The following is a 21,530-nucleotide window of genomic DNA, read 5'->3' on the forward strand; positions in this document are numbered from 1 at the left end:
GTGATTCAAGATCCTTTTAGTTCTTAACCAAAATTTGTCACATTAGCGCACCAAATTTTCCAATCCTTTTTTTTTTTTTATCATCGAATGCAGTTATCATAGAGTGTTTCATTCTTATCCTTAGTTGCTTATCATGTTGGCACAAACAAATTTTAATGCATGCGATGGATAATTTACAGGTGATTGTCAACAAATCACGACCCCAATGGCGTGCAGTTGTCAACAAAATTCCTTTGACATAATTCTGCAGTCTGTTCGGATTATCAAGGAGCATGGTGCTAGATTAGGCAGCAGTTGGCAAGATACAAGTATTCAGTGATATGACGAAGAATGAAGTACATCAAAGTAAGATGATGCTAAACTAAGGGCAAATGCAATAGGATTTAGTTTGGTGGGCCAATATTTTTGTTGGCCCGGTCCCACCTCTATTACACAAAAAGTCAAGTCAAACACGTATTCTAATACAGCCACATCAGCAAAACACAAATTTCTATACACTTTTTCTTCCCACACACTTTCTCTTTCCACCCAACCCAACAACATTCCATTCCTCCATATTATCCACAACAAAACTACACCAAAACATCAAATATCAATACATCCACATCAGCAAAACACTTATCCCAATACAGCCACATAAGCAAAACACATTTTACAATACAGCCACATCAGCAAAAGACAACATCTTTGTTGGCCCAATACCACTTCACCATTACATTTGCCCTAACAGTATAGCTCATCTGTAGTGGAATATCATACAGCTAGAAATCCAACTGCAATGGGGGCATGTGAGGTCATGAGTGGGTGGGGGCCACCTTTGCTATTGTTGATTTGAACCGCCGGATTACACGTCCATAAACTTAGTTTGTAAATTTGGTGTGTTTTAGAGAAATCTTATATATATATATAGATATACCCGATCTTCATAATTTGCAGATAGGCACAAATACGATAGGGCCCATCAACCAAGAAATCGAACTTCAACACTAAGGGCACTTGTAATGGTGCAAGTGTTAATGTCCCCAACAAAATTAATCCTGGGTCACACCTCTATTACACAAAAGTCAAGTCAAACACGTATTTTATTACAACCACATCAGGAAACACATCTTCCAATACAGTCACATCAGCAAAACAAAAATTTTTATACACTTTCTCTTCCCACCCAACATGGAGGCCAACAACATTTCATTCCTCCATATTATCCACAACAAAACTACACAAAAACACCAAATACCAATACATCCACATCAACAAAACACTTCTCCCAATACAGCCACATAAGCAAAACACGTTTCACAATACAGCCACATCAGCAAAAGACAACATCTTTGTTGGTCCAATAAAACTTTTTCATTGCAAGTGCCCTAAGGAAAAGATGTCATTCGAAGACTTCTTCCATTCAACTCCCAAAACATGAGCAAATTCATTACTTCAAATACACGACATGACTTGAGTGAGATATTTCATTACTTCAAATACGGCAAAACATTTGGTCCCTCAACTATCTTATTTATTTCATTTTTGTCTTTAAATTTTTTTTGCTCCTAAAATCGTCCCTCAACTATTTAAAGGTACTCCATTCGTTCATCAAATGATTCCGGCATCAGAAAAATCGTATGTGACAACCCAGTTGGTGTACTCTTTACACCTGTAATCCTATTTGGCTTAAATTTTACACATATCATCACACAAAATCCTAAAAATACCTAGCTCTTCAAAATTCTCAACCTATTTTGTTGTATAATTTAAGCACTAAAAGTGTTAGATATTACTAATAGTTTAGAGATAGTATCATTCCCGTTTGTCAAAGTTCGTCCATTAGGATCACTCCGATATGTCAAATAGATGTCACGTTGAATTTTTTCGACTACTCTCTTACTTAAAGGACAAAGGAGATACCTTTCAAAAGTTGAATAACAAAGTTAAGAGCAAAAAAAATTTATATTTGTATTATGATGGGTCTCCCTTTCATGTGTGGAGTGTATTAGAGTTCTCCAACTCAAAAGATTGATCCCGAACTTGGAGTGTCAATGAGCCACTCAATTAAAAGGAACAATATATTATTTCAATTCCCAAGATTCTGAATTGAAATACTAGCAAGCTATCATCTAAGAACCCGAATACCCTATCTTTATAATTTATAGATGGGTTCAGGTCGATTCTTAATAAAAACAGGCCAAGTCCAAGACTTTCGTTGCTGGATAATGGAATATTGGGAATATGTGGATTAGTCAGCAGCTCAGCTACCATATAAAAAACTTGAATATGTGGATTAGCCAGCTACGACTACGATATAAAAAATATTGATGTGTGGATTCGGCAATTACCATATAAAAACCTGATCTTCATGATTTGCAAGTAGGGACAATTATGATAGGGCCCATCGACCAAGAAATCGAACCCCAACACTTCATAAGGAAAAGACTTGTCATTTTGTCAATGTCATTTGAAGACTTCTCCCATGCAACTCCAAAATATGAGCAATTTCATTACTTCAAATACACGACAAAGCGAGGGAAAGACGTTGAAATTTTAAAGATAACAAGTGTCTCCCAAATTCTACGTTGGTGTTCATGATCAGTTTCGGTCCGGTTTTTAACGTAAAAATAACGACCAATCGGTCAGTTATTGACTGTTTGATTGTTTTTTTTTTTTTTTTATCGTTCCTCATTAACACATCTTTGACAATAACAGATCAATCGGTTCAATTGATCGGTCGGTTTCATCCGAGCGGTTAATTTGGACAGCCCTACTAATAAATGGTTGGCTTATATCTCCCTTTTATTCTTCATCTTATCATATCCAATGGCTTCTTCATTATTGTATCACTTACTGTTTATGGCCATACTTTTCTTGCTATTAATCTTGGTTTTTCCAATGCACATGACACCACTTTTATGTCACAATGAAGAAAGCTTGGCATTGCTGCAAATGAATAATTAAATTCGGAGATGGAATTAAGGAATTAGTAAGTACGAACCTCGACTTTTGTTGATGATTGATGTTTGATGATCAAACCAACTTGATGCTCTCGAGTTTACTAGCCTATTCAGTCTTGACAATTCATAAGCACGACAAAAGAATCAAAACCCAAATAATAAGTTATTAGTTATGGGCCTTTAAAATACATTAATTAATTTACAAGATTAAGCTCATTTATTGATAAGTTATGACCTACTAACAATTTACAATATTAAGGTCATTTGTTTTTGTCCAATAAAATAGATGGGGACTAGTTGCACCACATAGTTAACTAAGTATACCCCAAAAACCTAAAAAAACTTCAATCTAATAACACCCCAGTTGACCTTACCACATCTCATTTCCCTCCTTCTCTTCTTTCTCCTTCTTCCCTTCACTTTCCTACTGCCGTCATTGCAACATGGAGCCTAATGTTGTTAGCTACACACCCAAACTGGCAAGCTCATGCCTGTGCTGAGGTGCTTGAAATTTATAAAGATAAAGCTCCCAGCGTTGATATGCTTTGGAGCATGAAAACTGTAAGCACTGCAAAGTAAATCTCACCATCATTACAACTTTGTTGTTTATGAAAAATGTACATTTTCATCCTCAAATCTGAGAGAAATCAAAGTGATGTTGCTAGAAGTTGCATTGGTTCAGTCTATGAGTTGCCCAACAGCTTCTCAACTTCAAAGCAATCGTCCCTGACAAAATATGAGTTGTTGGGTTCACGATTGTGTATAAAATCTAAGTTGCTGGGTTCATGGTGCAAATTCTTTATTATCGCTGGGTTCATGATTGTGTTGGCGCAAATTATGTATTATCGCTGGGTTCATGATTGTGTGGCTAAATCATTGGAGAATTTAGACCAATTTAGTACAAATCTGAGTCACTGTTTGATGAAATGCTTGAAAGGCTTATGCATTGGGCTGTAAATGTAATTTTTCAAAAAACACAAAAAAGAGGGTATACTCATAAATGTTATGTTTTTTGTTGGGATTTATTTAGAATGTGGTGTGCTTAGTTAAGTAAGGGGTGTAAATAGTTATCATCATAAAATATTCATATACATAAAATATTAGTGGGATAAAAATCAAATTTCTTATATATGTATATGAAAAAAAAATTCCAACGGGGTCAATTGACCTCACTCTCTATCATGTGGGTCTGCCCCCGTGTTCATGAAGTAAACCTCAATAATGACTTATTGGAAGGTTGCATATGTTTTCTTTTTTCATTATTTTTATTGTTTGAATCATTCAACCAACAATTAATGAATTGGAAAAAATTGCCCCAAACAGGGTATCATTTGACTTGGACTTTGAGTGATGGGAAGACTTTGAAATTTCAGTGATAGTAAGTGTCTGCCTAATTAATTGTTCCCTTATAAGTGGCTGGCTTATATCTGCCTTTTATTCTTCATCTCATCATAAATTATATCCAATGGCTTCTTCAATATTATTGTGTCACTTACGGTTTATGGCCTTGCTTTTCTTACTATTAATTTTGGTTTTTCCTATGCACATGACACCACTGCTATGTCACAATGAAGAAAGCTTGGCATTGCTCCAATTCAAGCGAAGCTTTGTCGTCAACAAATCAGCTTCGTCTGATGCCTCTGCTTATCCAAAGACGATATCATGGAATCAACAAGGAGAGAATCCAGACTGCTGCTTGTGGGATGGTGTGGTGTGTGATCAGTACACCGGGCGCGTCATTAGTCTTGACCTCAGTAGCAGTTGCCTCTATGGTTCTATCAATTCTAGTAGCAGCCTTTTCCATCTACGCTACCTTCAAAGCCTCAACCTTGCTGACAATCATTTCAACTCCTCTCAAATCCCTTCCGGGTTTGGCAGTTTTCAAAGGCTAGTTGATCTTAATCTCTCCTCCTCCAAATTCTATGGTAAGATTCCATTAGAAATAGCAGGGTTGAGTAGATTAAGATCTCTTGATTTGACAGGAGATTGGGATGAATCAAATGCAAGAATGCTGGAGCTCACAAGTACTGACCTGACATGGTTAGTCCAAAATTTAACTCACATTGAGAAACTGCATCTTGACAATGTAGACTTATCTGCTACAATCCCTGAAAAAGTTGCAAATTTGTCTTCATTATCATCTCTTAGTCTCCATTATTGTCGCCTGCTTGGCATATTTCCAATGGGAATTTTTGAACTACCTAACTTGCAATTTCTCAATGTGGGGATGAATGAAGAACTTGCTGGTCATCTGCCTGAATTTCATTGGGGCTCTCCTCTCAAGTCTTTAATGCTTCAATACACAAAATTCTCAGGTGGACTACCTCCTTCAATAGGAAACCTTCATTCCTTGACTACATTGAATATTGCTCAATGCAAGTTTTGGGGCCAAATCCCATCTTCCCTCGGTAATCTTAGCAATATCACCGTCCTTATACTTGGTGAGAATAACTTCTTTGGCCAAATCCCTTCTTCATTCGCAAACCTTACACAACTTACCACTTTCTCAATTTTAGGCAACGATAATTTTAGTTGTGGGCCCTTGTCCTGGCTTGAAAAGCAAACCGAATTCACTAAGTTGGGTCTTGAGAATTGCAATATAAGTGGTGAAATCCCTCACTTTCTCAAAAACTTCACTAGACTCAATGTTTTACAACTCACTTCTAACCGTTTAAGAGGTCAAATTCCACATTGGCTAACAAACCTCACTCGGTTAGTCGCCTTAGACCTTGGTTCCAATGAATTCCACGGCCCTTTTCCTCGTCAAATTTCAGAACTTGCGAATCTTGAAGATATTTATTTGGGCAGAAACCACTTGAGTGGCAATGTTAATCTAAACCCATTTTTCAACCTCCAACACATGACAACCTTTCATATATCAGACAATGATATTACATTGCTCCATGTCACCAATGCAAACGCTACTCTTCGAAAGTGGCATCTGCTAGGACTCAGCTCGTGCAACTTGAGGGAGTTCCCTGACTTCCTTAGGTACCAAGATAAACTTCGAGTCTTGGAGCTCATTGGTAATAAAATCCATGGCCAGATTCCGAGCTGGTTATGGAACATCAATAGAGAAACTTTGGAGGTTATGGCACTTCGTTTCAATTTTTTGACCGGCTTTGAGCAACCTGCATTGGTCTCGCGACTTGGTAATATACGTTACCTAATGCTAGATGGTAACAAGATCCAAGGTCCAGTCCCCAGACCACCACCTTCCATTGTCCAGTATAGCTTGTCAGACAACAGTTTGAGTGGAGAAATTTCTTCAACCTTCTGCCATCTACCTAACCTATATGTGCTTGATTTGTCATTCAACAACTTGAGTGGCATGCTTCCTCAATGTTTCTTCGACAAGATGAACAGTCTGAACATTTTAAATCTTGAACAAAACTTTTTCCGTGGAACCATTCCAGAAACATTAACGAATGGAAGTATGTTGAGGATGATCAATTTAGGTCATAATGCTTTGCAAGGAAAATTACCGAGGTCATTGGCTAATCATACAATGTTAGAGGTTCTACATGTTGGTGACAATCAGATTAGCGACACATTCCCTTTTTGGTTGGGAGCTCTGCATAATTTGCAGGTCCTCATCTTGAGATCCAACAAACTTTTTGGCGCAGTTGGAAGTCCTGCAACAGGTTTCGAGTTCTCTAAATTGCGGATCATTGACATATCCCACAATGGTTTCACCGGTATTCTACCATCTAAGTACTTTCAAAAGTGGAATGGCATGAGAAATTTTGATGTGGATCACTTTTCGTATATGACACAAAATACGACTTTGTCGAGTTTTGGTTTCTGGGTCCAACAAATTTACAGTTATCAATTAACTTTGGTTAACAAAGGTGTCAGCATGGATTATAAGAAGCTGCCACAAGTCTTTGTAGCTATTGATCTTTCAAGCAACAAATTTGAAGGGGAGATCCCAGAATCCATTGCAACTTTGAAGAATCTCCTTTTACTTAACCTTTCCAACAACCATCTCTCAGGTCACATCCCATCGGCTATAGAAAACCTCACAGTGCTTGAATCGTTGGATTTTTCGAGCAACATGCTTTCCGGAAAGATTCCACATGAGCTTTCGCATCTAACATTCCTTTCATTCTTGAATGTCTCTTGTAATCAGCTCATTGGTCCTATACCACAAGGGAAACAATTTGCTACATTTGAGAACAATTCATACAAGGACAACTTGGGATTGTGTGGCTTCCCATTGTCGAAGTTGTGCGGAAATGCAGGGGAATTACCTCCATCGCCTCCGACTGACGAAGATGATGAAGGCTCGGGTGGTTCTTCAGCATATATTTTGTGGATGATAGTTGCGATTGGATATGCAAGTGGAGTGGTTGTTGGAGTTGTCGCCGGACTCATATTCACCGCATGGAAACATGAATGGTTTGTGGAAACCTTTGGTAGGAGGCAACAAAAAAGGAGAAGGTTGAAAACAAGAAGGGGACAAAGAAAGTGAATTTGCTGAGGCATTTCCAGATTATGTGTACAAGGTTCAAGTATCTTCTTATGTTGGTTCCATTTCTGTGTGTGCTTTTTTTTTTTCCAAATGTTTCTCTATCCCTCTATTGTATACCATCTCTCTACTGTTTTTATTAGGTTTGGCTTTAACAAAAATAAGTTGTTTCTTAAAAAGTTTGCCCGGCTGCAATTGCGGGCCTGCATCACCGGGCGTTCCAGACCTGGTGGGCTGGATATCCCAGCTCAGCCCGTGAGGGCTATAAAGGTCGGGCCTAGCACGGCTTGTTGACTTTGGTAAACGGCCGTGTCGGGATCACGGGACTCCGACCGTTTGCTATCTCTAAAGTCTAAACAGAGCCCGGGCAACCTATGAAATGGGTGTTTTGGATTAATGGGACTTATGGGTCTCATGCCGATAACCACTACGGCCCAAATGCATTACCAGTAATTCAAGGGATTAATTACAGGGATATGGTTGCTGATAATGTCACAATGGCTGCTGGATTGGAGGGTATTGCTGGTAATCCCTTAAAGGAAACCTATATATCGAATGCCAAGAAAGTTCCATGGACAAGCACTGATGCTGAGGGGATCACAAGTAGTGTCACTCCTCGACCATGTGACTTGCTACCTGACGCTGTAAAGCTGCCAATTGACCTGATAGAGCTTAACAAGTGCTCTTCCACAATGAACTACATGTGAAACTCAAAAACTTCTTGTTCAGGAAGAGCCTTTTAGGGCAGACCCTGTAGACTAATATTGTAAGTTCAGTAAGTGAAACTTAAAAATCAGCAAAGCTCAAGTCTCTGATGCTGCAAGCAGTTGCAAAATCCAATTGTTTTATTTCATGTTTTACATTGCAGAGCCTTATATATACAGATTTTGGTAGTGTCACGTCAGACAATATATGAGAAAAAGATGATAAACAAACACCTAACTAGTCGAAGCATACATATTTGCTTTTAGATACAGAAAAGAACTTGAGAGGATTCTCCCATGCTCTGTCTGCTACATGTTTCAATTTACCAATATCAAAACATGTGGAAGTCTGTCTTTCCCACAAAAAATTTGCAAGTCAATCCTGTTACAATGACATAAGTTTGCCATCTTGTTTCTTGGGGAATCTAATGATTTTATATAGCATTGTTGTATGGTGGAGTCATAGAATACAGTAATAATCCTCAGGGATCCGGATTGAATTTAACAGATTCCCTCCAGATGAGATCCTTGATGTTTTCCTCGGTTAATGATGGCTGCTCAAAATCAAAGCTGAAAGGCCTTGGGCAAACAGGCTCCTCATTGATATCATGAAGTGGAGCCAAGTATGGATGGCACAGTGCCTCATCAACTGCAAACAACAGGGAAAGTTAGAAACAAAGTTGTATCATCAACAAAAAACTGGATGTAGTTGATGAAATGGAACAGTATTGTGACTCATTATACCTGTTCCGCGCCTGTTAGGATCAAATACAAGCATCTTCTGTAGCAAATCAATAGCACCAGGGGACATCGTTAGAAATCTAGAGTCAAATTTTTGCCTTGGGTATTGAGGAAGCTGTCTAACGTATCTTCGGACATTATTACTTCGTAGAAAACCAAGGCTAGAGTCATCAGGTGAACCTACGAGCTTTTCAAAGAAAGGAAAAGATGCACAAGTTATCATACTCCACAATTGTTAGTAGAGTGAGGTTAGTTTAGTCATTTGTGTCTTTGTTTTGTGTATTAAGTCAAATGTTGTTTACAGAGTTTGAAAAAACATCTTTCATCTTGTGTTTGTAGTGTGACAAGTGGATAGCTGTGATGCTTCTTTTCTAGAAGCTTGTATTGTACCTGTGTTTTGTTTTTAAGAAGTCTTGTAACTAGTTTTGTGAGAACTAAGAGAAAATACTAATGAAGTGTGTGTTTCCTGTGTACTAAAACTGTGTAAGACTTGTTCTCTGTGTGTCATCTAAGAGTGTTGCCGTGTGTGTTATTTAAGAGTGTTGCTGCTGTGAAGGAACCTGGTTGCAGGTTGTCAAGACTAAAGTGGTATCGGAGCATCTGTCTTACAGGACCTGTGTATTGTCTCTGTGTTCAGTAGTAAGACTTCAACCATGTCAGCTTCGTCTCTGCCATCTCCTCCTAGTTTTTCAGGTGAAAATTTTGATTTTTGGTGTGTCAAGATGGAAGCTTTTCTCATGGCACACAATCTGTGGGATATTATTGAGTCAGGGTTTGATCCATCCTCTTTTCCTGATGATCCAACTGTTAATCAAATGAAGGATCATGCTGAACAGAAACAGAAAAATTTTAAAGCTCTTACTTTTATTCATGCTGCTTTGTCAGATGATATTTTCCCTAGAGTTGTTGGTGTAAAATCTGCTAAAGGTGCTTGGGAGAGATTGAAAGAGGAGTTTCAAAGAAGTGAACGGGTTAGGCAACAGAAGTTGCTGACTTTAAAAAGGTAATTTGAAATGTTGAAAATGAAAGTTAGTGATACTGTTAAAGGGTATTCTGATAAGCTGATAGTTTTGGTCAATCAAATGAGGTTGTATGGGGAGGATGTGGTTGATCATAAGGTGGTAGAGAAGATCTTGATAAGTTTACCTGAGAGATTTGAGTCAAAAGTCTCTGCTATTGAGGAATCATGTGATTTGAAAAAGATGACAATCATAGAGTTGTGTAGCAAGTTGCAAGCTCATGAACAAAGAAGTAATTTCAGACAAGATGAAGTCACAGAAGGTGCTTTTCAAGTTAAGCACAAGGGCAAGCAACAATCAAAGTTCAGAGAAGGGAAGAAGAATTATGGAGATAAGGGTGGTAAAGGAAGGTCATCAGAAACTTCTACTACTGGTGATTCTTCAAAAAAGGACAAATTTTCACCTTGTCCTCACTGTGGTAAAACTAATCACCCAGAAAAATCCTGCTGGCAGAAGTATGGCAGGCCTCAATGCAAGTTTTGCAAGAAGCTTGGTCATACTGAAAAGTTTTGTAGACAGAAGCAAAGTCAAGGGCAGTCTGCTGGTGGGAGTTCAGCTTCACAAGAGGCTAATTATACTGATGAGAGGCAGCAGTCTCAACAAGATCATTTGTTTATGGCAGTCAATAGCTTGCAAACTCCAAGTTTGAAGACCTGGTTAGTGGACAGTGGGTGTACAAGCCACATGGCAAGTGATGTTGCTATGTTCACTACCTTGGACAAGACTATGAAGACCAAAGTCAGATTGGGGAATGGAGAGATTGTGGAGGCTGCAGGAAAAGGTGTTGTTTCTATTGACACTAAGCAAGGTACAAAATTGATTCCTGATGTCTTACTTGTACCACAGTTAAAACACAATCTGCTTAGTGTTGCACAGATGATAAAGAAAGGGTATTCCTTGTATTTTAAGGACTGCTATTGTGACATTACTGCCCCTAATGGAAGTAAAATTGCTAGAATTCAAATGGTGGATAATTATTTTCCATTGTGTTCTAATACTATTAAGCAATGTGCATTCAGTGTTAACACAGTTGAATCTAGTTTGTGGCACAGTAGGTATGGACATTTCAGTCTTGGCTCTCTCAAAACTGCAACTGATGCTGGATTGATTAGGGATATGCCTGGATTGTATGAAACTCATGAAGTTTGTGGTACTTGTCAATACGGTAAGCAGCATAGACAAGCATTTCCCTCTGGTGCAGCCTGGAGAGCTAGTGAAAAGTTAGAATTGATCCATAGTAATGTATGTGGACCAATGAGTGTACCATCACTCAGTCAAAACAGATATTTTGTGTTGTTTATTGATGATTTCACTAGGATGGCCTGGGTCTATTTTATCAGCAGTAAGGCACAAGTGTTTACTATTTTTAAGAAGTTTAAATCCATGGTGTAATCGCAGTGTGGCAAAAAGATTAAGACCATTAGATCAGATAATGGTAAAGAGTATACATCAGGGGCTTTTGATCAGTTTTGTGAAGATGCAGGGATTGCACATCAGCTCACAGTGAGCTATACTCCTCAGCAAAATGGAGTCTCTGAAAGAAAGAACAGAACAATAATGGAAATGGCTAGATGTATGTTATTTGAGAAGAAGTTGCCTAAGAGTTTTTGGGCAGAAGCTGTGTATACATCAGTGTATCTCTTGAATAGATTGCCTACAAAATCTGTGAAGGAGATGACACCCATAGAGGCTTGGCTAGGTGTAAAACCATCTGCCAAACATCTAAGAGTCTTTGGTTCTGTGTGCTATACTCACATTCCATCACAGAAGAGAAGTAAACTTGACAAGAAGGCTGATTTGAGTATCTTCTTGGGGTATGCATCCCAGTCTAAAGGTTATAGAATTTATAGTGTGGAGTCCAAGAAGATTCAGGTTAGTAGAGATGTTGTGTTTGATGAGGGTTCCTATTGGGATTGGGATAAGGAAACTGTTCAGAAAGTTGATAAACTACAGGAGGAGTTTGTTCCTACTGAAAAACTTGAAGAAATTGCTGGAGTGGATTCAGATGATGATAGGCCTGTGGTGAAGCACAAGTCTCTAACTGATGTGTATGAAAGGTGTTGTGTAGCCTTGGTAGAGCCTACATCTTACTCTGAAGCTTGCAAACACGAGGTGTGGAATCTGGCAATGAAGGAGGAACTAAGTATGATCAATAAAAATCATACTTGGGAACTCACTGCCAGGCCTCAAGATCAGAATATTATTGGTGTAAAATGGGTCTATAAGACCAAACTCAATCCTGATGGATCTTTGTTCAGATATAAAGCCAGATTGGTTGTGAAAGGGTACTCTCAGGTTGCTGGAATTGACTATGGAGATACTTTTGCTCCAGTGGTCAGGCATGATACAGTAAGGCTTCGGTAGCATTGCAGCACAGCTGGGTTGGAAAATTTACCATTTGGATGTCAAATCTGCATTTCTAAATGGTGAATTGGAAGAAGATATATTTGTACAGCAGCCACAAGGTTTTGAAGTACCTGGGAAAGAAGATTATGTGTATAAGCTTCATAAAGCCTTGTATGGGCTCAAACAGGCTCCTAAAGCCTGGTATACCAAGATAGACGCTTATTTATTGCAACAAGGTTTCAGAAGGAGTGATTTTGAAGCAACTCTTTATGTGAAAACTGGTCAAAAACAGTTGATTGTTTCTCTATATGTAGATGATTTTCTTGTGACTGGTAGCAATTTAGCTTCTGTGCAAGGTTTTAAGTCAGTTATGATGAAGCAATTTGAGATGTCGGATCTTGGAGAAATGTCCTACTTCCTTGGCATGGAAGTGCAGCAAAATGATGAAGGCATCTTCTTGTCACAGAAGAAGTATGCACAAGACATTCTAAAAAGGTTTAAGATGGATTGTTGTAAATCTGTAGCTATACCTTTGGTAACTAATGAGAAGTTGTCAAAGGATGATGGAGCTCAGAAGGTTGATCCTACTTCTTATAGAAGTCTGGTTGGTAGTTTACTCTACTTAACTGCCACAAGGCCAGATATGTTGTTTGCTGCAAGTTTACTGTCCAGATTCATGAACTCTCCTAGTCAAGTGCATTCAAGAGCTGCAAAAAGAGTCCTGAGATACTTGAAAGGGATTGTGGATCATGGTTTGTTGTACTCTAGGGATGGTGATTGCAGTGTGGAAGGGTATGTAGATAGTGACTGGGCAGGCTGTGTTGATGATATGAAGAGTACTAGTGGATTTATTTTCTTCCTGGGAGCTAATGTTTTTTCATGGAGTTCAAGAAAGCAAGATGTGGTGGCACAATCAACAGCTGAGGCTGAATATATATCAGCAGCTGCAGGTGTGAATCAGGCTATTTGGTTAAGGAATTTGCTAAATGACTTGGGGCATAAGCAGACTAATGCAACTGTGATCTACTGTGATAATAAATCTCCTATTTCCATAGCCAAAAATCCTGTGCAGCATGGAAAAACCAAGCACATTAAAGTCAAGTACCATGCTATTAGGGAAGCTGGACGTGATGGTGAGATTGAACTAATGCACTGCAGCTCAGATGATCAAATTGCTGATATTCTAACTAAAGCTCTTCCGAAGAAAAGATTTGAAGCTCTGAAGGTTAAACTGGGAGTGACCAAACTTAACCTCAAGGAGGAGTGTTAGTAGAGTGAGGTTAGTTTAGTCATTTGTGTCTTTGTTTTGTGTATTAAGTCAAATGTTGTTTACAGAGTTTGAAAAAACATCTTTCATCTTGTGTTTGTAGTGTGACAAGTGGATAGCTGTGATGCTTCTTTTCTAGAAGCTTGTATTGTACCTGTGTTTTGTTTTTAAGAAGTCTTGTAACTAGTTTTGTGAGAACTAAGAGAAAATACTAATGAAGTGTGTGTTTCCTGTGTACTAAAACTGTGTAAGACTTGTTCTCTGTGTGTCATCTAAGAGTGTTGCCGTGTGTGTTATTTAAGAGTGTTGCTGCTGTGAAGGAACCTGGTTGCATGTTGTCAAGACTACACTTTATTATATCTTTCCTAGACCATATATTTAATTCCCTCACTGCTTGTCCCCCTTCCTTATAAGTACTTATGAAAACAAAAAAGGCATCCTTAATGAGCATCTCACATCATTTAAACTAATTCACAAATCCCGCCAATGATCCCACATATCCAGAGTTATTCCTGTGGTCCTATCCTCCTACTGCTATTCGACAAGATGAATATAGTCATTTTGCATTTTCAAGGTAAAGGGAAGGCATGTGAAGAAAATTTAGAAAACCTCTTTGACTCCTCTAGTGAAGGACACTACAAAGGCAGCCAATGCCCTAAAGTAAGGAACACACTAGTAACAGATCATTTGACTGTCGAATAAGTGGAAAAATTGAAGGATTCCATCACAAGAACAGATCATTTGACTGTTGAGTGAGTGAAAGAATTTGGGATTCCATCACAAGCAATGAGGGGATGTTCTTAATGTGGGCCACAACACAAAAGTAAAGATACCCCACAGTTTATAATACTAAGTGAGATCAAGATGCGTACCTCTGTGATAAGTCTCAGCTGATGAACATAATCTTTCCCAGGAAATAAGGGTTCTCTTGTCATGATTTTGCCGAGTAGGCAACTCACTGACCATATATCAATTGCCGCAGTGTACTCCAAACAATTTAGTTGCAATTCTGGAGCTCGGTACCAGCTAGTAACAACATATTCGGTCATGAAATCTGTTTCTGACGTCGTCCCAGCAAGGCCAAAGTCTGCAATCTTAAACATCATAATTTGCCTTCAAGAGCAAACTGCCAGGCTTTAAATCACAATGCAGAACATTCGTCGAATGTACATATTTAAGCCCTCGTAACAATTGATACAGAAAATGCTACATTTTAAACATCAGAAAGAATTGATCTTGTAACGTGAAAATCAAGAATAAAAACATGATTAATAATTTAATTGTATTCATCTATATGTCCCTGTAGAACGCTGAAATCTTGAAAACATATCCAATGTAACAGAGATTAGAGCTGAACAAAGAAAATATGCAAAACCAAATAAAGTGACAGGGATGAACATCAAAACAAAGTTATCTGATGAACTTTATTCTTATCATGTTGTATTTTAATTTGACAAAACATGTGACTGCCTATCGAGCCAGAAGACAAAATTTGTGAAGCCAACCCCAATCAGTTGGAATATAAAACCTTGTCCTATAATTGCATGGGGTTTTTAGTTATCATCAATAAGACTTGGTTAGTCCATGGGACCCTTTCCACAGTAAACATAGAAAGCATTACAAGCAACCAGCCTGGAAACAACAAATGCAAGCATGAAGGAAAAAAGGAAACTTGTGAAAAATAATAATCAGAAACATATGAATAACTACCATATTGTAATAGCATATCACTATTATAGAGGAAAGATGAATTATATGCCGCGGAACAATACATAATTCTACAGTCTGTTCGGATTATTAAGGAGCATGGTGCTAGATTAGGCAGTAGTTGGCACGATACAAGTATTCAGTGATATGACGAAGCATGAAGTACGTCAAAGTAAGATGCTGCTAAACTAACACGACAGCTCATCTGTAGTGGAATATCATACAGCTACAAAAATCCCTCGAAGAGTTTTGAGAAAATGCGGTAATGTTGAATTAACTTGTCGGTTAACTGGTGATTTTTTGTTCATTTTGATGGAAATTGAAAGGTGAAATAGTGTTGGTTAAAACAGCGGAAGAAAGGTTCTTTTGATGATGATAAACAAACTTCTTTTATTTAGTTTGGAGCTACAGCTCTTTGTCTTTGTTTTAGTACAATCTGAGTTCACTACAAGACTTTTACAGCCCACTTATATAGACTTGTACAGATAAATCTAGAAGAAGAGAAGCCTAGAAACTTAGATCATTAATGCATGCTTTGGAATACTAAGAGACACTTGATGGAAAACTTATCTATCTCTGAATACTAGAACTTTCTGGAGAATGCTATAATTATCTGGAAATGCAAATTATAATTCAACACCCCCTCTTAATTTGCAATTTTCATGTTCTTCAAAAAAATCTCCAGCTTCTCCATTGTTGGTGCCTTTGTAAGAACATCTGCAAGCTGTTGATGAGTGTTTATGATCTCCAAACAAATTTCTCCTTTACTAACCAGATCCCTGATGAAGTGATAGCGTATATCTATGTGCTTTGAGTGAAATTACTATCACATATTTTACCATGACATGACTTGAGTGAGCAATTTCATATTTTACCACGACATGACTTGAGTGAGCAATTTCATTACTTCAAATACGACAAAACGTTTGGTCCCTCAACCATACCATTGATTTCATTTTTGTCTTTAAACTTTTTTTGCTCTTAAAATTGTCCCTAAACTATTAAAGGTACCCCGTTCATCCATAAAATGATTCCGGCATCAGAAAAAACATATGTGGCATCCCAATTGGCCTAATTTTTACACATGTCATCCCATTTGACTTAAATTTTACGCATGTCATCTCACAAAATCCTCAAAATACCTAACTCTTCAAAATCTCCAAATTGTTTTGTTGTATAGTTTAAGCACTAAAAGTGTTGGATGTTAATAGTTTAGAGATAATATTGTGCATCTTTGTCAAAGTTTACCAACTAGGATTATTCCAATGCCGAATAGATGTTACGTTGGATTTTTCCGACTACTATCTTATTTGAAGGACGAATAGATGTCATGTTAACACAGGAACAATCCTAGTTGTGAAAGTTTGCTCAAATGTTATATTTTGCCCTTCAAATACAGTGCATGACTTGACTTGTGATACGATATGGGTATTCAAGAAGAATTCGCGCAAGACATAGATGACTAAGATGAGCATCCTTTGAAACCTAGGGCCACGAAGATGACAAAAGTGCACCAAGTGGAAGCTAATTAGCCAGGAAAATAGCAGACTTGATGGAGATTCATAGTAGCGTGATTTGAGCAACAATCATGGGAGTGACTTGGGTAATCCACCATGATGGCGACAACTTATTTAGTGGAGTAATTAGTACGAACAACTTAATTAGTGGAGTAATTAGTTGACTAATTACTCCACTAATTACTTCGAAAATACGGGGCATGACTTTAGAGAGCAATTTCATTACTTCAAATTCACGGCATGGCTTGACTTCACTTGACTTTGAGTCAAGGAAGACTTTGAAATTGTAAAGATAGCGAGTGTTTCTCAAATTGTACGCTTATAAATGGCTGGCTTATATCTCTCTTTTATTCATCATCTCATCATATCCAATGGCTTCTTCACTATTATTGTATCACTTACGATTTATGGCCTTGCTTTTCTTGCTATTAATCTTGGTTTTTCCTATGCACATGACACCACTCCTATGTCACAATGAAGAAAGTTTGGCATTGCTGCAATTCAAGCGAAGCTTTATCGTCGACAAATCAGCTTCGTCTGATGCCTCTGCTTATCCAAAGACGATATCATGGAATCAACAAAAAGAGAATCCAGACTGCTGTTTGTGGGATGGTGTGGTGTGTGATCAGCACACCGGCCACGTCATTAGCCTTGACCTCAGTAGCAGTTGCCTCTATGGTTCTATCAATTCCAGTAGCAGCCTTTTCCATCTACGCTACCTTGAAAGCCTCAACCTTGCTGACAATCATTTCAACTCCTCCCAAATCCCTTCCAGGTTTGGCAGTTTTCAAAGGCTAGTTGATCTTAATCTCTCCTCCTCCAAATTCTATGGTAAGATTCCATTAGAAATAGCAGGGTTGAGTAGATTAAGATCTCTTGATTTGGCAGGAGATTTGGATGAATCAAATGCAAGAATGCTGGAGCTCACAAGTCCTGACCTGACATGGTTAGTCCAAAATTTAACTCACATTGAGAAACTCCATCTTGACAATGTAGATTTATCTGCTGCAATCCCTGAAAAGGTTGCAAATTTGTCTTCATTATCATCTCTTAGTCTTTATAGATGTGGCCTACTTGGTAGATTTCCAATGGGAATTTTTCACTTACCAAACCTGCAGTTTCTCAATGTAGGGGTGAATGAAGAACTTGTTGGTCATCTGCCTGAATTTCACTGGGGCTCTCCTCTCAAGTTCTTATCGATTCCAGCTACAAAATTCTCAGGTGGACTACCTCCGTCAATAGGAAGCCTTCATTCCTTGACTAAATTGATTATTATGTATTGCAACTTTTCGGGCCCAATCCCATCTTCCCTCGGTAATCTTAGCAATATCACCGTCCTCGCACTCGGTAAGAATAACTTCTTTGGCCAAATCCCTTCTTCATTCGCAAACCTTACACAGCTTACCACTTTCCCAATTTCAGGCAATGATAATTTTAGTTGTGGGTCCTTGTTCTGGCTTGAAAAGCAAACTGAATTAACTAAGTTGGGCCTTCTGAATTGCAATATAAATGGTGAAATCCCTCACTTTCTCAAAAACTTCACTCGACTCGATTATTTGCAACTCTGGTATAACCGTTTAAGAGGTCAAATTCCACATTGGCTAACAAACCTCACTTGGTTAGCCCTCTTAGACCTTGCTTCCAATGAATTCCACGGCCCTTTTCCTCATCAAATTTCAGAACTTGTGAAGCTTGAAGCTATTTATTTGAGCGAAAATCACTTGAGCGGCATTGTTGATCTAAACCCATTTTTCAACCTCCAACACGTGAGAAGCTTTGGTATATCAGGGAATGATATTACATTGCTCCATGTGACCAATGCAAACGCTACTCTTCGAAAGTGGCTTGTGCTAGGACTCGGTTCGTGCAACTTAAGGGAGTTCCCTGACTTCCTTAGGTACCAAGATAAACTGGAATACTTGAATCTCAATGGTAATAAAATCCACGGCCAGATTCCGAGCTGGTTATGGAACATCAGTAGAGAAACTTTGGAGGTTATAGCACTTGATTTCAATTTTTTGACCGGCTTTGAGCAACCTGCATTGATCTCGGGCCTTGGTAATATAAAATTCCTAATGCTAGATGGTAACAAGATCCAAGGTCCAGTCCCCAGACCACCACCTTCCATTATCTGGTATACCTTCTCAAACAACAGTTTGAGTGGAGAAATTTCTTCAACCTTCTGCCATCTACCTTACCTATATATCCTTGATTTGTCATTCAACAACTTGAGTGGCATGCTTCCGCAATGTTTGTTCGACAAGGTGAACAGTCTGAACATTTTAAATCTTGAACAAAACTTTTTCCGTGGAACCATTCCAGAAACATTAACGAATGGAAGTATGTTGAGGATGATCAATTTAGCTCATAATGAATTGCAAGGAACGTTACCGAAGTCATTGGCTAACCATAAAATGTTAGAGGTTCTACATGTTGGTGACAATCAGATTAGTGACACATTCCCGTTTTGGTTGGGAGCTCTGCATAATTTGCAAGTCCTCATCTTGAGATCCAACAAAAATTTTGGCACAGTTGAAAGCCCTGCAACTGGATTTGAATTCTCCGCATTACGGATCATTGACATCTCCCACAATGGTTTCACTGGCATTCTACCATCTAAGTACTTTCAGAAGTGGAATGGCATGAGAAATTCTGATGTGGAGCACTTTTCGTATATGACACAAAATACGACTTTATTGGGTTTTAGTTTACGGTTCGAACAAATTTACAATTATAGATTAACTTTGGTCAACAAAGGTGTCAGCATGGATTATAAGATGATACCTCAAGTCTTTGCAGCTATTGATGTTTCAAGCAACAATTTTGAAGGGGAGATCCCAGAATCCATTGCAACTTTGAAGAATCTCCTTTTACTTAACCTTTCCAACAACCGTCTCTCAGGTCACATCCCATCGGCTATAGAAAACCTCACAGTGCTTGAATCGTTGGATTTTTCGAGCAACATGCTTTCAGGAGAGATTCCACAGGAATTCACGCATCTAACATTCCTTTCATTCTTTAATGTCTCTTGTAATCAGCTCATTGGTCCTATACCACAAGGGAAACAATTTGCTACATTTGATAACAATTCATACAAGGATAACTTGGGATTGTGTGGCTTCCCATTGTCGAAGTTCTGCAGAAATGCAGGGGAATCACCTCCATCGCCTTCGACTGGCGAAGATGATCAGGGCTCGGGTGGTTCTTCAGCATATATTTTGTGGATGATAGTTGCGATTGGATATGCAAGTGGAGTGGTTGTTGGAGTTGTCGCCGGACTCAGATTCACCGCATGGAAACATGAATGGTTTGTGGAAACCTTTGGTAGGAAGCAACAAAAAAGGAGAAGGCTGAAAACAAGAAGGGGACAAAGAGAGTGAATTTCCTGAGTCATTTCCAGATTATGTGTGCATGGTTCAAGTATCTTCTTATGTTGGTTCCACTTCTGTGTGCGCTTTTGTTTTTTTTTTTTTAAATGTTTCTCTATCCCTCTATGTATACCATCTCTCTACTGTTTTTATTAGGTTTGGCTTTAACAAAAATAAGCTGCTGTTTCTTAAAAAGTTTGCCTGGGTAGTCTTTTTTGTGTTTTCATGCACCATAAACATAATAAAATAAAAGAGCAACAAAATGGAAATAAAGATATGAGATGCTTAAGTATCAAATGAACTTCTTATCCAGATCAGTTTGCGAAAAGCAACATTTGCACAAGCGTTGGAGGCAAGAACGTCTGTAAAATTTGACATTCACAAAGCTCCAAAAAATTATGAAGAAAAATTAATACCCAAGTCTTCTGCAGTACTCAAATTGTCCACAATACTCACCACCATTGTCTGCACGTACACACTTCAATTGTCTCACCCTTCCCTCTCTGCCCTTTCAACTTTTGCATAAAATTGTTTTAAAAATCTCCATCATCTCATCTTTAGTTTTCAAAGCAAAGGCCCACACTTTTCTAGAGTGGTGGTCATCAATAAACGTCACAAAATAAATAGCACCTCCAAGTGACTTATGATTCATTATACAGACCTAAAATATTAGCTTTTGTAGATGGTGGTGCGAAATGTAACTCTATGTTGTTTTATTCTTGCGTTTTGCTACCATCAAATTTTCTTTGGTAAGTTTCCATCCACCTTCACCAAAAGAATATAATTGATGTAGCCATCATCAATTAGATCCCCAAAATGGGTCACATGAACGACAAAATGCAGTGCAGCCCCATTAACCCCAAGAACGAGCACCGATTGAAGATCACAATTTCAAGAAGAAAAAAGGAGTGCCCTGTAGAAACACTACTACTGCAGATAAATTAGGGGCTGAAAGAAATGAAAAAAAATTTTGAAAAATTATATTTCTATTTTGATTTGTTACTAATCCAACCATATATTTTTTGGTCGACAAAAATTAAATTTATTATTAATTGTACACGACAATTCTGAAGTGTTGGATATAAATCAAAATCATTCCGTATAATTTTCTTGTTGAATTTAATTTTTGTTTCTAATAAAAAAATATATTGTTAGATTCCTAAAACCGATCAAAATATAATTATATTTTTAAAATTAAAAATTCGAAACCTCTTACCAAATTTACAATGAACTCTGCTCTAATCTACAACATAGCTAGAGATGTCATGTGGGCTGGCCCGCGAAGACCAAAACATGAGGCCCGATCCACCAAAGGCCCTAGGGTCGATTGCGACGGTCTCGTCAACTTAATAATAATATATTATTATTTATTAATATGATAAATATATATTAAAGAAATTGTAAATTAGATTGATTGAATGAATTTCATGCAACTGTGTTCAGTTGCA

At 38.1% G+C, this 21,530-nt stretch overlaps 3 protein-coding genes across 4 annotated transcripts in view; all 3 read left to right on the forward strand.

Moving 5' to 3' along the window:
- The window catches only part of LOC119982212 (mechanosensitive ion channel protein 1, mitochondrial), a 33,192-nt gene extending 17,735 nt beyond the window's left edge, over nt 1-15,457 (forward strand). The window contains exons 8-9 of one of the 2 annotated variants that reach the window (XM_038825463.1): nt 239-350; nt 15,375-15,457. In XM_038825463.1, coding sequence (XP_038681391.1) covers nt 239-319 — 81 coding nt within the window. In that variant the 3' untranslated portion in view covers nt 320-350; nt 15,375-15,457. Of the gene's footprint in view, nt 1-238; nt 366-15,374 lie in introns of those variants that run through there. The other variant, XM_038825462.1, reaches the window with a different exon arrangement.
- Nucleotides 4,489-7,707, forward strand: LOC119981833 (receptor-like protein 7). Its single transcript, XM_038824977.1, has 2 exons — nt 4,489-7,412; nt 7,557-7,707. The coding sequence occupies exons 1-2, from the start codon at nt 4,489-4,491 to the stop codon at nt 7,705-7,707; spliced, it is 3,075 nt and encodes a 1,024-aa protein (XP_038680905.1).
- A 1,628-nt stretch (nt 15,458-17,085) lies between the features above and the next one.
- On the forward strand, nt 17,086-20,094 carry LOC119981834 (receptor-like protein 7). The gene has a single exon (XM_038824978.1). The coding sequence runs from the start codon at nt 17,086-17,088 to the stop codon at nt 20,092-20,094; it is 3,009 nt and encodes a 1,002-aa protein (XP_038680906.1).
- Nucleotides 20,095-21,530: the final 1,436 nt, after the last annotated feature.

The sequence above is a fragment of the Tripterygium wilfordii genome, chromosome 17 (genome assembly GCF_013401445.1).
Source record: "Tripterygium wilfordii isolate XIE 37 chromosome 17, ASM1340144v1, whole genome shotgun sequence".
In the NCBI taxonomy this organism is placed as follows: domain Eukaryota; kingdom Viridiplantae; phylum Streptophyta; class Magnoliopsida; order Celastrales; family Celastraceae; genus Tripterygium; species Tripterygium wilfordii.